The sequence below is a fragment of the Cricetulus griseus genome, chromosome 3 (assembly GCF_003668045.3).
Source record: "Cricetulus griseus strain 17A/GY chromosome 3, alternate assembly CriGri-PICRH-1.0, whole genome shotgun sequence".
Lineage (NCBI taxonomy): Eukaryota > Metazoa > Chordata > Mammalia > Rodentia > Cricetidae > Cricetulus > Cricetulus griseus.
In genome coordinates, this window is record NC_048596.1 from 72,538,514 (window position 1) to 72,554,052 (window position 15,539).

Consider the following 15,539-nt stretch of genomic DNA (forward strand, 5'->3'; position numbering starts at 1 on the left):
GGAAACCAGCTGGTGTGAGGAGCATCCCTCTGGGAAGGCAACAAAAAGAACAGGGCACCCGTTATGAAGTGGGGGTTTTGTAAGTCACCGTAAGATACACAACAGATAATCACAGTAAGACATAGATTTAAATGTGGCCAGCTGCTGTTTGGGGAGTCTCCAGAGGCACTTTGTAGCTTTTGTTGAGGGTATATAAATGAAAGGGAATGTGGACCATGATTATTCCTGGGGGCCAGACATTTCCCCACCAGAGGCACTATATACATTGGAGTTTATGGAGACTTTCTTTACTCCTGGTGTACCCTATAGGACTTTAGATCATTTCTCTTGACTTTTACAAAATAAATCCAGCTATAGGAAGGCATTAAACTTTAAGATTTACCTTTGGGCCAGATTTTTCATTCACCTACCTTGTATTGAAGCCAGAGATCGCAGTAAAATATTAGTCTCTTTTTTCTCTGCATTTTAGGGCTGCATCCTAGCATGTCATAGCAACGAATGTAAGGAGAGGCAGCACCAGCGTTACCAGTACTTGGGGCCTGCACTAGGGTTTCCAGGTCTTGGCTTCTTAGCCCAAGAATTGGAAATAAGAGCTCACAGAGATATACACAAGAAGCATACCTTATTTGGAGCTAAGCTGTCATATAGATTAAAATGGGATACACTGTCAAGATTGACAGCTGGCCACATGAGTGAAAATACTAAAGGACCCTGGTACAGCCTAAGGAAAGGAGGAGCTGGTTACTAACAGGCGTAGTTTGGGTTGTTCAATATTTTGATTAATAACTTAGGTTACATAATTGTTTCTCTACTGTGTATGCCCCATTCCCATAATGCTTCCAATTTTAGTCATATGCAAACTCAATTATGTAGACATTAGATGATAAATAGAGAACTCTCCCTAAAAGGTTATTAGAGGGCACAGTTTTGCCTTACTGCTCTGCTCATGCACCCAAAACCAGTGCAGGACAGATTGGCCTTTCTATTCTTTATACCTGCATACATAGGGAATACATTTGAATAGAAACTGTCTAAATTTGAGGTTTATCAGGGGCAGGGAATACTGGAAGGCCAGTGCAAGTCAGGAATGGAGAGTTTTTGTGAGTGCTAAGTGCAGTGTTTGGAGGTGTGTGTGTGAAGTACATGCAGATAAAGGAGCCCAGTTGCTCAGTGCCTTGTAACAAGAGACAGATGTGCATAAACCAAAACCAGGTAGGAGCCCAGGGTCATAAAGTGTCTCCTGTGCTTGCCTGGCTTGCTAGAACTCCCAAAGTAAAGTAGAATGTCCCCTGATGCCACTCTGTGCCCAAGACCAATCTTCCCGTCTTCAGCTACCAAGCATCCTTGAGGATAAGCCCCCAAGTGTAGCCCCAATAGAATTAGAAACACCGGTTCATACTCCCCTCTCCACTACACCTCTTCCCCTCTCTCTTTCACCCCAAACCACTGGGTGCAGATCCCCATTGCTAGCGTCTCTGAGATGTTTCCTGCACTGAGGTTGAACGTGGTCTCTTAAGATGCTCTAAAAAGTAAACAAAAATGGAGAAAAGAGAAAAACAAGTGGGTTCAAAGCTCTTCTGATTTAAATCACTGAGCAGGTTAAAAGTACATAGTGGGTGTGATTTTCTGTTTGGGTTTTACCTCTAGAATCATTTCACTTGGAGATAAACGTTTTCCTGTGATGGAGAAGACATCTGAGAGGTGAATCAGTAGAAATCTGGAGTTACCTTAGCTGCAGGGACCTAAGTTTCCTGAGTGTATTGATAAATCTTTCTGCCATCCACCCGAGCCCCATAGCCACATGGGCGCCGGAAATAACACACAGAGTCTTATATTAATTACAGTGCTGCTGGCCAATGACTAGGATTTCTTATCTGCTATCTCTGTCTTAAGTATTAACCATAATTATTAATCTATATATTTTTATAAAGACTTATCGAGGACACCGGCCTTAGCGTCCAATCTTCCTGGTGATCACATTACAATTCTCCTTCTACGACATTTCCCAGAATCCTCCTCGACTCCTAGTCCCACCTATTGGCCAACAGTGCTTTATTCATCAACCAATAAGACAAACATATACACAGAAGGACCTCCCCCATCACCTGAGTAGTGTGGGATCAGGACCTACAAGTCACCATGTACACCACTCAGTTCCAGAGTTAATCTTTCCTAGTGCCACTCGTTAGTCCTTGAGGTCCACTGGGGTAGAACCCCAGACTGTTGTCCCTGCAGAGAAAAGAAATGTAAGCTGGGTGGCACCATCACTCAAAGCTGTAAACGGTAAGGTCCTGCAAGGAGTGGCATTAGCATTCACTTTATCCTATGAGGGTGGGAGCACCAGGAAGTATTATACCCTTCTTAATAAAGGAGTACCTGGACAGAGACCCGAGGGGTGGAGAATAAAAGGAAGAGAAACCAGGAAGAATAGGCTTTGCATAGAGTAGGGTATGGGGGAATTTGGGATTCCCTCGCTTGCCAGCTTTCAGGCCTTGGATGGAGCAAAGAGTTTCACAGGACCATCTGAGTGTCAATTGACTATAAACAGGACATAAAGTTAAAAAATACACAATGTCACCACACTATTAAGATTATAATAGCTGGGCAGTAGTGGTGGTGCACACCTTTAATCCCAGCACGTGGGAGGCAGAGACAAGAGGATCTCTGTGAGTTTGAGGCCAGCCTGGTCTACAGAGTGAGTTCCAGGACAGCCAGGGATACACAGAGAAACCCTGTCCTGGAAAACCAAACACAAAACAAAACAGATTATAATAAACATAACCCATTTCTGCCACAAAAACCTAGAGATTTAATTCTAAACCTGTTTACCAATGAGATGGAGGTATTTGGCATGGTCTTGGTCTGATTTTGTAGATCTTATGAAGCAAAAGAGACATCACCAGAATTGTCAGGAATATACAGATAGCATTTGTTTAAATGAAGTTAAGAGAGTTGATCCTGATTTCAAGCCTCGGCACCATTTTGTAGTGCTTCCATCATACCTGGGCCCCACCTGCCTGAACCCTTGGGGTCAGGTACACAGCTCTTAGCAGCCTCTGTGCCCAGGTGGGTGGGTCTGGAAGATTTACAGGATGAGAGAGATAAAAGGAGTGTAGAGAAGACTGGGATATGCAAGTAAATGGATGCTGGCAGAGTGGTTTGCAGGTCACGGGGGACTCTGTGGATGGGCGTGCCTCTGGCCTGCTTTTCTTGCCTCCATTATTTGGCTGTCGATGCCGCCTTCACATACCCTGCAGCCCCATAGAAAGGCAGGCTCACTAGGAAGCAGGGGCTGGCTGTGCCATCATTACCCTCACTTGGGCTCTGGACCCTCATACTGGGCTCTGCCATCACAGCCCTCCAGCCCTTACAGATCAGGCAGGTTTGTGGGCACACCAGAGATCTGGGCACCGAGCCTCAAGTCCCGAGGCAGAACAGAAGATGAAGCCTGGGGACAGTGCTTCAAAGGGAATCGTGGACAACTGGGAGCTGAATCTTTCGAGGAGCCTCCTTGGAATTCCTTCCTGGTTACCACATCTTACAGGGGAAACTAGTGTTCCCTGTGCGGGTTTAAGTCTCATTAATGAAAGAGTTTAAGAACAGATTGAGAAGGAAGCTCAAGGGTACCTTTATTAGCACTTAAGAGAAAAACAGTACAAGTGAAAAATCCCAGCAGCCTCCAAGAGGGAAGATGGAGAAAAAGTCAACAACTTCTAAGTTAGACATGGAATAGAAATAGATTATTTAAAGGGGGGGTTAAAAGTCCATCAGGAATGGGAGTGGGCAGTGAGCTGAGGAAAAGTCCATAGAGCACCCAGGCAAGCTGTGTGTTCTTTCATGAACGAGCACGCCCCCACCACCACTTTGGTATTTCTCTGGCTATTTGGAGAATGCTGTTGTCAGATGAAAGGCACAAATCTTCCTCCTGGCTCCTTTCACACGTTTGTCTTGAGGTAGCTCCTCTCCGGTCCTGTGTTCAGTGCTCACATGCTTTCACTTTACATGGCTGCTGAAACTTTCTCTACCTTTCTGCTCCTGAGCTCCTAAGCACCTCAATCCCTGTTTTACCACTTCATACAGCCTTCATTCCCTCCGCCTACCTCCTTGCAAAGAAAGCTGGGACCAAACGAGCTCTTGAGCCTGGGGAGGGGGCAGGGGGATTCCAAGACCAGCTTTTCCCAGAACCCTAGTAATTAGGAACCCCCAGTTTATCCTCTTGAATAATACATGGGCCAGGCAGCAGGCTCTTCCCCACTAAGGTGTCTTCATCCAGCTATTAGGGCTCTTGTTGCCAGTGTTTCCTAACACACTATAGAAAACTAGTCGTGCACAGCCAAGAGTACCCAGTGTGGGAATTCAGATGACTCGACAAAAATATGTTCCATGGGTGTTCTGAGGGCATTGTGTCTATTGAGCAGAGAAATTCCCAGCATCTTTTAAATAGCAGCCCATTCACCAAAACATGAAAAATGCAGTTGGCACTCCCATCAAGGGAAGGAGCCCTGGCTGGTTCTGAGCAGTAAGGATTATAATGAAAAGCACCCAAGGTCATCCCTTCTGCCTTGAAGGAAGCTCTCTAATGCTCAACTTCTCTGCTGTTTTCCAGGAGACAGTGGTGAACCTAGCAGGACTCCTGGTCAGCCTTTTGATGCTTCCTCTGGTATCAGATTGCCCAAGGTAAGGCAGGAGTGAGGCTGGGACAAAGACGCCCAGTGCAGCTCTCCGTGTACATATTGGCTACCGTACTGTCTTCCCCAGCCTCAGCCTTGGATGCTTCATCCTCCTGACCGCTCTCCACATCTATGCCAACTACCGGGCAGTCCGAGCCCTTGTCCTGGAGACCTTGAATGAAAGCCGGCTCCAGCTGCTTTTAAAGCACTTCCTTCAGAGAGGAGAAGTACTTGCGCCTGCTTCAGCCAATCAGATGGAGCCATTGTGGACAGGTGACCCAACCCTTTGGTCTCACATCCCCCTGTCTCCCAGCCTTGCTCCTGTGCCTGACATTCTGACTACAGCTTCCTACAGGTTTCTGGCCATCCCTGTCTCTGTCCCTGGGTGTTCCTTTACACCACTTGGTCTCCAGGTGAGTGGCCCGGTGTCTCTTCCCTCACTGCTGCTTCATATACTTGTCCCATGGGCCCGTACTTTCAGTTAGTTACACACTGATTTTTGGTTAGGTTTTACTGTATATCCTGTTCTAGGTTTCTTGTTGTACAGGTCTTCTGATCAGCCTGAGTGCTTGAGGGAAGCAGTGAGCAGATTCGTTTTAACAGCAAACTGCCCTCTACATACCTCTGTGTACACCCATAGACAAAAGCAGCCCTCAGCCTCTCCTTATGAATGGTGGTGGCAAATGCAGACTCATGGCCACCCAAGGTACACAGAGTAAATGGAGGATGTAGACCCATCCTTACAAGGCACTTACACCCATCCCCTCTGAGGCCCATGGAACATTGTGGAATGGGGGCAGATGTGTGTAAGAGCTGGAAGATAAAGAGCTCTGAAATTCCATTTTCTACACTTGGTATGATCTGGTTTGCTTTTTTGCTATCATAAGCACCATGACCAAAAGCAACTTGGGGAGGAAAGAAACGAAAGGGTTTCTTTGAAGTAGACTTCCAGGAGACAAACAGTCATCAAGGGCAGGCAGGACAGAACTAAGACAGAAGCCATGCTGTTTGCTAGCTCACTCGCTGGCTCATGCTCAGCTAGCTTTTTTATGCAACCCTGGCCTGCCTGCATAAGGATGGTGTCACCCATAGTGGGCTGGTCCTTCCCAAATCCAGCATCAATCAAGACAGTATCTCACAGACATATCCAAAGACCAGCCTGGTCAAAGCAGTTCTTCAGTTGAGGCTCCTTCTTCCATGGTGACTCTAGGTTGTGTCAAGTTGCCAGTAGCCCCACACATTATAAACAATGAAGTCATTAACTCAACTGAAGTGACCTGCACTAAGCCCACATAAGGCTGGCCCTACCAGTCAGCCAAGGAAGAGGACCATTAGTGATTAATGGATTCTGTGAGAAGGGAAAAATCACAGTCTTTAGCCGTGTAGCCACTGCTGAGCCCACCAGGCTTCAACTGTAGTTCCAAGCCCCTGGTCATAAGGAAGGCTCAAAATAGACAACAAATACGAGCAAGAGATTTGTGGGGAGAAGGAAGATGGAGAGGGGTGGGAGGTAGATGGGGAGGGTTTAAGTCATCAGTATGCAGGATGTGCATATGCAAAGCTGTAACTAATAATTTCAATACAGGAGATGCGCACAGATGAGGGGGTGGTGCATCGGGAGGACGGGGGCTGCACACAGGAAGGAAGAAGGCGTGGGAGTGGGGTAGAAGTCGGAGCTAGGAAAAAGTGGGCAGTGAGCCGAAGGCCAGTGGCAAACGGGCAGCCACAGCCAACAGTTTGACCAAGTGGGTCCTCCTGCCTTGCTTTCCCCTGCCCCAGTGCTCTCTTCTCTCCATCAGTGTCTTTGAGCTCGAGCAGCTGGTTGAAGGGCATCAAGAACCATACCTCCTTTGCTGGAACCAATCACAAAGTGAGTGTGCTACGTTCTCCCAGTTCACTTACTGCCTCTGACTCCAGGCCGTCAATCTCTGGACAGTTTGGAGTCTGCCTCGTGTCCTAGAGGATCCTCTAGACTAAAATTTTGATGCATTCAAATTAATAGCTTCATGCCTAGTGAATTCACTGTATCTGTAGCAGCAATTCTCAACCTGTAGGTTACAACCCCTTTGGGGTTCTAAAAACCCTTTCACAGGGATAGCCTGTGTGTCGGATATTTACATTATACTTCATAGGTAACAAAATTGCAGTTACGAAAATATTTTTCTGGTTGGGGAGGTCACCGCAACTTAAGGAACTCTATTAAAAGTCTGTAGCATTGGAAAGTTGAGAACCAGTGATCTATAACATGAAGCTACAGAAGTTGCCTTATTACTTGTGTCATTTTTCCAAGGATTGAATGGGGTATTTATGTAAAAAGGACTTTGTATATTGTAGCATATTCAAGTAAAGACTGTGGCCCATTGGCTTTTATGGAGATCACCTTGTCTCTTAGCCTGAGTCCTTTGGTAGGGAAGCAAGTTCTTAGGATTGCTGATAGCCTCTCCGAGCTACTGTGAAATTGTCCTTGGAAACTGAGCATATCAGTTTAGCTAAAGAAACAACTGAAATTGACGTTGGAAAGGGGAGAATGGGGACTTCCATACCTGGCAGTGGCCTCAGGCAGATGAGTGAATCAGAAAGATGGGTGGAAAGCATTTGAGAAATAGTTCTTTTCTGATCTTTGTCTGTCCTGTGGGTCTCTCCAGACCAGGTCCAGGTTGCTCTGAGCCAAGTGGCAGGCCCTGAGGCTGTCTTAAGGGCTGCCACTCATGGCCTGGTTCTTGGAGCCCTGCAGGAAGATGGACCACTTCCAAAAGAGCTAGCAGAGCTGAGGGAGCAGGCTCGGGCTGGTAAGAGCTTCATGGACCAGGGCTGACAGTAGCAACGGTGAGAAAGGGATGGACTATCTGTTTTGACGAGGGTATGAGAATTTCTGATTTTACACCCACCAGGTCCTAAGAAAGAAAGCTGGATTCTCGTCAGGGAGACACATCAAGTATTGGACACACTGTTCCCAAAGTTCTTGAAAGGTAACACCAGCTCCTGGCTTCTTCAGCCTTGCGCCCTGCCTGGGAGATAAAGGATTGATTTGTCTGTGGTCTTCAGTCTCAGTCTGTGCTCCTCAATGCAGGATTGCTGCACAGGATGGTCTCCGAAGCTCTAGCGATACTGATAGTCTATAAACCAAGTTGGTCCTAGAGCACTTACTTCATCCTGCCCCTTTTCCATGTGCCATGCCTGATCTCTAACTACACAAGTGAAATCTTAGCCTTGTTTTCTGCCATAGATAATCTCAACAAAAGAGCCCAAGCAGTGTGAAAGGCTGCACCAGCTTGTGTTTCTGCTCCCATAACCCATCCCCAGGTCCAGCCCAGAACCTTCTCCCTGGCCTCACCCTGTGACCTCTTTGTAGGACTGCAGGCTGCTGGCTGGAAGACTGAGAAGCACCATCTAGAAGTGGATGAGTGGAGGGCCACATGGCCCCTGTCTCCAGAAAAGAAGGTCTCATAAGCAGCCCAGCTAGAGGCCCAGAGCCCAGGACAGGAGCCTGGAGCAAGGACACTACAGCTACAACAGGATGTTAGAAGGGCAACTTTATTTTTGCATAGGCAAACTGCTATGACCAATTGGCCACCACCTTGTGGGAAGTGGCAACCAATCAAATGGACTGGACTCCAGGCGAAGAGGAAGGGAACCAGTTCCTTCCTACCACACCTTCTTGCCCCTTTTACTTTTCTGGGACCCACTACAAGGTCCCCATCCTCACTCTCTGTGAGGCTCAGGCACACCCCTGTTGCAGCTCATGGTACTGAACACATTTGACTTTATGCATAAAAGCCCCAGAGGAACACAGCCACAGTCATCATGAGCAGGGCGTTGAGGTTGACGACACGGGCCCAGCGAGGGTCCTCACTGATGTCCTCCAGCTGCCTAGTTGTTGCAGCCACCTCCTCACTAGTAGGTGGAGGACTTCCTGGCCCACTCTTGCTCATTCCACAGAACCAGAGAAGGCACCTGCTGAGCAGGCTTGGCGCTGGGGACTGGACATCTGGAAGAAATGGTAATTATACAGTTAGTTTGAAGGGAGTTAGCTCCCCTAGCTTCCCAGGACACTCGCTGAAGCGTGCCTTACCTTCGATCACCACCGCATGATCCTGGTACCCATTCTGTACAGGGGACAGGGTCGGGCTTTCTAACTCATCAGCATCTAGGTCTTCCCGTTCCTCCTTGCTGTGCCGGAGACTGAAAACCAGGCGGTGGAGCTGGGAAGTTAGGGAGAAGGGACCAGGTGGGAGCTTTGCTCTCCACCCCAGGTCCACTGGCATACCAATTTTGTCATTGCCTCCCTAGCCCCTGTCCTGGCCTGCACACTTGCCGAGGCTCAGCTCACTCAAGACTCCTCTTTCCAGGATAGCCTTTGCCTTCACACTGAACCCCAAACTCTTCATCTGAGTATTAAAGTCATTGGCCCTGCCCAGTCCCATCCTGTTTCACCCCAAATGTTATGCCTATGCCCAGAATTGTAGTTCTTCAGACTGGTCTTAAAGCTCTGATCACAGTGTGTTCCTATTGTCATTTGCTCCGCTCCCCCAAAATGTCACTTAGGTAAATGTGCTTGCCCTGGAAATGAAACTTCATACTGAACTCCCAGCCTTCTCCTACCAACCCTTGGTATGAAATTTTTTCAGTCTCTCTCTGTGGGCATCCTTGAAGCAAACTGGCTAAAGGGGAGAAAATGGTTCTTCCGTCCCATATGGTTCATGTGTGTTCTCCCCGTTCCCCCAGAGGCCAGCACTTACATGCTTCTGTGGGATGGGTGCACTGCACAGGGAGACTACAAGTGTGAGGAGGCCAGAGCAGATGAAGAGCACGATGGCAAAATAGAGGTAGTGTACCCGGCAGAGGAGCGCTGGGCATGCTGAGGGTCGCACACAGCTGCCCGAGCCAAAGAAGAACTCAGGTATGAGCCGTGCTAGGCCCATCAGCAGGCCCCCAACTAGTCCCCAGAAAGCACCCTGCAGGAGAAACAAGTATTAGCCCACTCAAGATGCCCAAGCCTCACCCAGAGTTCACCTGCACACGCCCCGCTCACCTTCTCATTCACACGGGGCACGAAGAGTGCAAGTACAAAGACGGCCGACACGGGAGGCGCCAAGTAGCTGGAGATAGACTGGATGTAGTCGAAGAGCTGCCCACCCTGCGCCGCCTGCACCACAGGGAGCCAAGCCACTGACACGGCCACAATGAATACCACCCAAAGCCTGCAATAGAAGACAATCAGATTCTACGGAGAACCCTCCTTCCCCATTACCCTTCTGGTATCCCATGCCCACACCGCAGGCTCATTTATGGAGCAGGAGATGGAAGCCAGGCCATACCTCCCAACTATCAGCAGCTCCCTGTCACCCGCACGAGGCCGCAGGCGTGTGTAGATGTCCATAGTGAAAAGTGTGCTACTGCTGTTAAAGATTGATGCTAGGGAAGACATGAGGGCAGCCAGCATGACTGCTAGCATGAGTCCACGCAAACCTGTGGCCAACAAAGGCTGTCAGGCCAGGGCCATTAGTGTGTTCAAGGTGGAGAAAGACTGGCAAGAGGTGGCCCTCCCATAGGCAGTCCCTGCAGGCTTGGCCAAAGGCAAGCCCACTTCCAGCTCTCTCTCACCATTGGGCATGAGCCTCACAACAAGCTGTGGGTAGGCGATATTAGAGCAGCCCACCTCAGTGCCGCACACCCGCTTACACACTTCGGGCACCACACACGCGACTTCATCTGCAGGAAACAAGACGTAGGGGGCTAGGAAGGACTGTAATCTGGAAATGAAGATCACTGAAGCCTAATGTGGGCTGGGGATCCTAGAGGTGTGGTGCTCCTGGTGGGAAGCAGGACTGACATTCCAGGTTCCCAAGTCTAAGGATGCTATAAGAGACAGGCACTTTGATCGTTGTGCAAGAAGGTAGGGGTGCTGGATGGGGCACAGCACCATTGAGCCTGGTGTGGTGCAGACATTACCTGGGTAAAGGATGCGGCTGATCATGCCTGGCATGACCATGAGGAACATGGGCATCAGCTTCAGGTAGCCACACAAGATGCAGCCAGCTTTGATGTGAGTCAGATTCTTCCCAGCCAGGCAGCGCTGCACTATTACCTGTGATGGGGGCGTCCAACTATATAGGTCATCCCTGTACCTCACCCCCCCGCCCCGACAGGCTTTGCCGTCCACTCTTCATGGCCCCTCAACACTAGCCTTCCCCCCTACTCTAAATCATACTCAACCTCTATGTCTACGGAGCCCCTACTGTATCTCCATCCTCAGATCCTGCCAGTGGATTCTGACTTCTAGGTCTACCCTGGCATGATTCCATCAGCTGAGGCCCTGCCTTCATCCTAACTCCAAAAAGGGTGGTGTCAGGCACACCTATCAACCAGCACAAGTCATTTAAAGATCCATCCCAGGTGTGTGCGCACACACACACCACCCCAAACCTTGACCTCACCTGGTCGCTGCACCAATACCAGCCTGAGACAATGGTAAGCCCCAGGAGCAGTGCGGGCCAGGGCAGGTCTCCTGTCACTGGGTCACGCAATAGGTGATAGGAGTCGGGCCTCGGTTGGTAGCAGGTGCTGGAGATGTTGCCAATAGCTGGGTCCTTGGACACCGTCAGCGAAGTTGCTGCTCCCAGGTATTTGTCAAAGAGACCCGAGTACCCGCCCACTTCATGGAAAGCTGTGCAGGCAAGGTTGTCAGGGGATCTCACTCAAGTGTTAAAGCCCTCCTCAGGACCCACATGGCAGAGACAAGCAAGGTTCCAGACCTTGGGTTAAAAGCTCTTTATCAACACAGATCCGTGCCCCGCCCTCACCGGGCAAACCCCATACCGTAACCACTGAGGATGAAGGCCCCAGCAAGAATGACAAAGGTCTGCACAGTGTCTGTGTACATCAGTGCTGCCAGCCCTCCTGCAATGACCTGAAGTCAGTGAGGGGCAGCACAGCTGCTGGACCCTGGCACCCATGTTTTTTAAGGAGTACCCATTCTAGAGAACAAATTTCATAAAAAATGATGCTAGGCTTGTGCATTGGGGCACCAGGAAGCAGAGTTGAGTTTTAGAGTCCACTGATGCTTTCTTGGCCAGGAATCCATGCGGTACAAGATGCCCATAATATGCTCCTTAACCTTTTATTTTCAACTGGGTAATGGAGTGGGGACAATTCTTCTAACTCAGCCCTTGATTGCATCCTATCCTGCAGCAGGCTTCCAAGCCCACTTTGGCCCCATTCTACCCAATTCTGTGTGTGATCTGGGGTCCTGGGAACTGCACTGGATTTAGCCGAAGATCTTGGAGACTGACCAAGTCAACTTTTCAAGACATCCAAGAAGGGTAGACACTTCTAAATCATTTCCAAGCCAGCTCTGTCACCACCTCTAAGTTCCCCACCCACCACCGCCACCCCTGCACAGCCAGTCACCTGTCACAGTATAAATCATGGTGATGCCCAAGAGTGCAATGACGGAAGCGTAAATGTTCCAGCCCAGGGCCTGCTGTATGAATACCGCCCCGGAAAACATGTCCACCTTTCAGGAGAGAACAAATGCATAGATCAGAGGCAAAGGCAGTGACCCCAGTCCACCTCCTGCCTCCTAAACCATCCATCCAATGTGGCCACACCTCAAAAGTCCACTCATTTTTCAATGACCTAGTTTTCCCGGGTCCTAACCACTGTGCCCACAGCTTTTCAGACTTGCTCTTTTCAGTACCCCCTGCCCCCATGATTCCTGCATTTCTCCTTGGTCCGGCCTCCTCCAGAGCTCTCTGAAGACCTCATTGGGTGGTTCTACCTTTCTAGCTGTACTGCCCACCACACATGCGCACCGAGATCTTGGTGAAGATGTACAAAAAAAGTGAGAGCACCGACAGGTAGAGGCGGATACGGTGCCCCCCGAAGCGCTTGCGTAGGTACTGAGGCATTGTAATCACACCGGCGGTCAGATACACGGGCACGAAGAGCCAGCCGAGCAGCAGCACCACAAAGAGCGCCTGTGGGAACACGTGACAGCCCAGGGTGACTCGGTCTTAGCATCTTAAGCGGGCCTGTACTAATCCTCACATCCAGGACCCAGAGAACAACAGCAGAAGAGCCTGGGCCCTGAACGCGAGAGGAACAGAATCTTGACGTATTCCTGGCACCTTAGCTAGAGCCCATTTTGCACTTACAGTCTCCCCCAAAGAGGTCTTTCCGGCCCCTCCCTACCTCTCTAGCAAATGAAGCTGTGTGCACTGACTCTTCCAACTGACCTCAGCATCTGCCGGGCTCCTCCCCTCCAACACCCACCCAAGAATTTTATTCTCAAAGGCTCAGTTCAGAGGTCTCCTCCAGGAAGGCTCAAACTCTCCAGCTCCAACCCTGCGAGGTGAGCTCAGTCCCAGGACTCCTTGGTCTCCTTGTTTTTGAAAAAGACTTCAATTCAGCTAGAGATGCCCAGAGACCACAGCATCAAAGAACATGGGGACAGGTACTTCTGTATCTATGAGCTGCCTGCCCTGCTTCAGAGTGGAGTACATAGGTCAAGGCCCCCTGAGGACCGATGCTGGCATATACAGGAAGTCAGGAGCAGGACCTACCTGTACCCTACTCCCAGTAAACTAGCATGTGATCCTTGCTCCCAGCCCAGCCTCACCCCACAACTGGGCTGTTCCAACTTGTTCAGATCCCCACACCGGGAGCCTCCCCACGGTCTTTTCGGGAGTTTCCACTGGGGTGGGTTACTATAGGAAAAAAAAAAAAAAAAAGACCTCACATTCCACTCAAATCCAGCCACAGCCAAGCCGCTTGCAGCACCAGTCCCTGCCAGGCCCACAAAATGACCGCTGCCAATGTTGCTGGCGAACAGAGAGGCTCCAACCTGGGTGGCCAGAAATGAGGGTGAGCTAGGCTGCTCCTTTAGGGTCCCTCCCATCCCATGGCCCAGCCCAGCTCACCGGCCACCACACCATGTTTCGTCCTGCCAAGAAGTAGCCACCAACTGTGCCTCTGTTGGTTCTGAACATAGACTGGGAAACAGAAGTGGGGGGGAACTGGGATTGGGGCACATCTTTGGACCTCATTAGCTTCCTCAACACATTCCTCAGCCTTGTTTTCGGGCTGAAGATTAACCAGTACTAGACTCCCCCCGATTGTTTGTCCCCTACCCCCAACCTCCTCTCAGACTCTCAGAACACCCCAGCCCTAATCCTAGTGCAACCGCTGGAGCCTAATTATGGCTGGATTCAGCCTGACTTACCTGGTGGCTTCAGATATGGGCTGCAGCCACAATGCAGACAGGGAAACAGAGACCTCATTTAGAATGCTTAGCTTAATGAAAACCCACTGATACCCCCACCCTCTTTTGCACAGTCCAGAACCCAAGAGACAAAGAGTTAAAGATTTGCTTACCTACTGGACCTACGATTCTCCCTCAAATATCCAAATACCCTTCTCCCACCTCTCTCTGAGGTCTCCCTAAATCTTTACCCTCAAGCCCCAGAAGCGATTCCCTATCAAAACCCCCTCAACTTCTCACCCACAAGCCAACGCCAATGACCAGCAAGAAATACGCAGCAATGACCAGAATGTCAGCAGGGTTGTCAATTAGGACCCTCTGCTCCCCAAATTCAGAGCCTTCCTTTATGCGTTCCTCCATTCTCTCTAGCATCTGCCCCTCAAAGGGCTAGTCCCTGGATTCTCCCAGTGGAAGGATTAATGTTTACCTCAGGAGCACTGAGCCGACAAGTCCCCCAGGTCTCAACCTCCCTCTCCCGATTTATTTAGCTGAATCAGGTTTCTATCAAGGCCGAAGGCTGGTCCTGGGATGCTGGGCCCTTCTGAGTTCAGAAGCATGCCTTCCTGGGTTCAGCCTCCATCCCATCCCCAGTGTTCCAGGCGAAGTCACTTCCCACCTTCTCTGAAAATACACACTCTAGCTTCAAAATAGGGGGCCTGGCTTAGGGAGCCTCTAGGTTCTAACCCAAAGCTGGCAGTGTTGGTCCTATGCCCAGAAGTCCTCCATAGCTCCCCACCACAGTGGGCAGGAAGTGCATGCTCCCCGGGCTGACTACCCAGACTTGCCAGACCCTGACCTCTTCCATATAAAACCCAGAATGAAATCACATTGCCCTCATCACTCCCCTGCCCTTCCCAACCCAAATGCTTCCTACTTTCTTTTTGTTCTGTCCCAGGAAGTTTCTAAATTTTATTTTTCAAAACATTTCATACAATACACTTGGAATATATTCATTCCCTTCCTCAACTCGTCATAGATTTCTTCCCCTCCCCAATCAGCTTCATATTCATTTTCTCTCTCAAAGAAAGAAAGGAAAAAAGGAAAAGAGAAAGAAAAAAGAAAGGAAGGAAGGAAGAAAAAGAGCACAAAAAGAAAAGAAAAAAGATGGAGACTGTTTTGTGTTGACCAGCTACTCCTGAGCATGTGGCCTGCCCTGGGGTATAGCTAATACACCCAGTGTTTCTCCATTGAGAAAACAGCTTTTCCTTTTCCAGTAGCTATCAATCACAAATAGTTTCTTGATTGGGATTTTGTGTCCACTTCCCTTTCTCCATGCTGGGATTGTGTCTCGTTTGAACTTGTGCAGGTCTTACACATGCTGTCACAGTCTGTGAGTTCAGATAGGCATCATCCCTGTTGGGTCTAGAAAATTCTGCTTCCTTGGGGTCAACCTCCACCTTAACGACATAAGTAAATACCATCTTCAGCAATAGAGCCTTACCATCAGGTTATGGAGAGTCTTGGCAATAGCCTGTAATGCTTGGAATTCCATAGACCTCTGTGGCCAACAACTTCATGAGATGGTAACCTGTTCTTGGTACTGGGATTTTGTTGAGTAGCATATGACGTCCAGTTGGGACATTGTCTCCCTCATTATATGGCAGCTC

The 15,539-nt window shown here is 49.4% G+C and overlaps 2 protein-coding genes across 3 annotated transcripts in view; one reads left to right on the forward strand and one right to left on the reverse strand.

Moving 5' to 3' along the window:
* Positions 1-9,260, forward strand: part of Rusf1 (RUS family member 1) — a 23,998-nt gene extending 14,738 nt beyond the window's left edge. For both annotated transcript variants that reach the window (XM_027404474.2, XM_027404472.2), the window contains 7 exons: positions 4,607-4,677; positions 4,759-4,943; positions 5,026-5,083; positions 6,470-6,540; positions 7,316-7,459; positions 7,562-7,639; positions 8,023-9,260. In XM_027404474.2, the coding sequence (XP_027260275.1) occupies positions 4,607-4,677; positions 4,759-4,943; positions 5,026-5,083; positions 6,470-6,540; positions 7,316-7,459; positions 7,562-7,639; positions 8,023-8,120 (705 nt within the window). In that variant the 3' untranslated portion in view covers positions 8,121-9,260. The remainder of the gene's footprint in view (positions 1-4,606; positions 4,678-4,758; positions 4,944-5,025; positions 5,084-6,469; positions 6,541-7,315; positions 7,460-7,561; positions 7,640-8,022) is intronic.
* On the reverse strand, positions 8,157-14,470 carry Slc5a2 (solute carrier family 5 member 2). Its single transcript, XM_027404471.2, has 14 exons — positions 14,173-14,470; positions 13,592-13,663; positions 13,411-13,515; positions 12,485-12,649; positions 12,081-12,186; positions 11,490-11,570; positions 11,108-11,337; positions 10,623-10,758; positions 10,275-10,382; positions 9,989-10,139; positions 9,703-9,871; positions 9,410-9,625; positions 8,743-8,872; positions 8,157-8,658 (listed from the first exon to the last, which is right to left on the reverse strand). The coding sequence occupies exons 1-14, from the start codon at positions 14,302-14,304 to the stop codon at positions 8,435-8,437; spliced, it is 2,025 nt and encodes a 674-aa protein (XP_027260272.1). The 5' UTR covers positions 14,305-14,470; the 3' UTR covers positions 8,157-8,434.
* Positions 14,471-15,539: the final 1,069 nt, after the last annotated feature.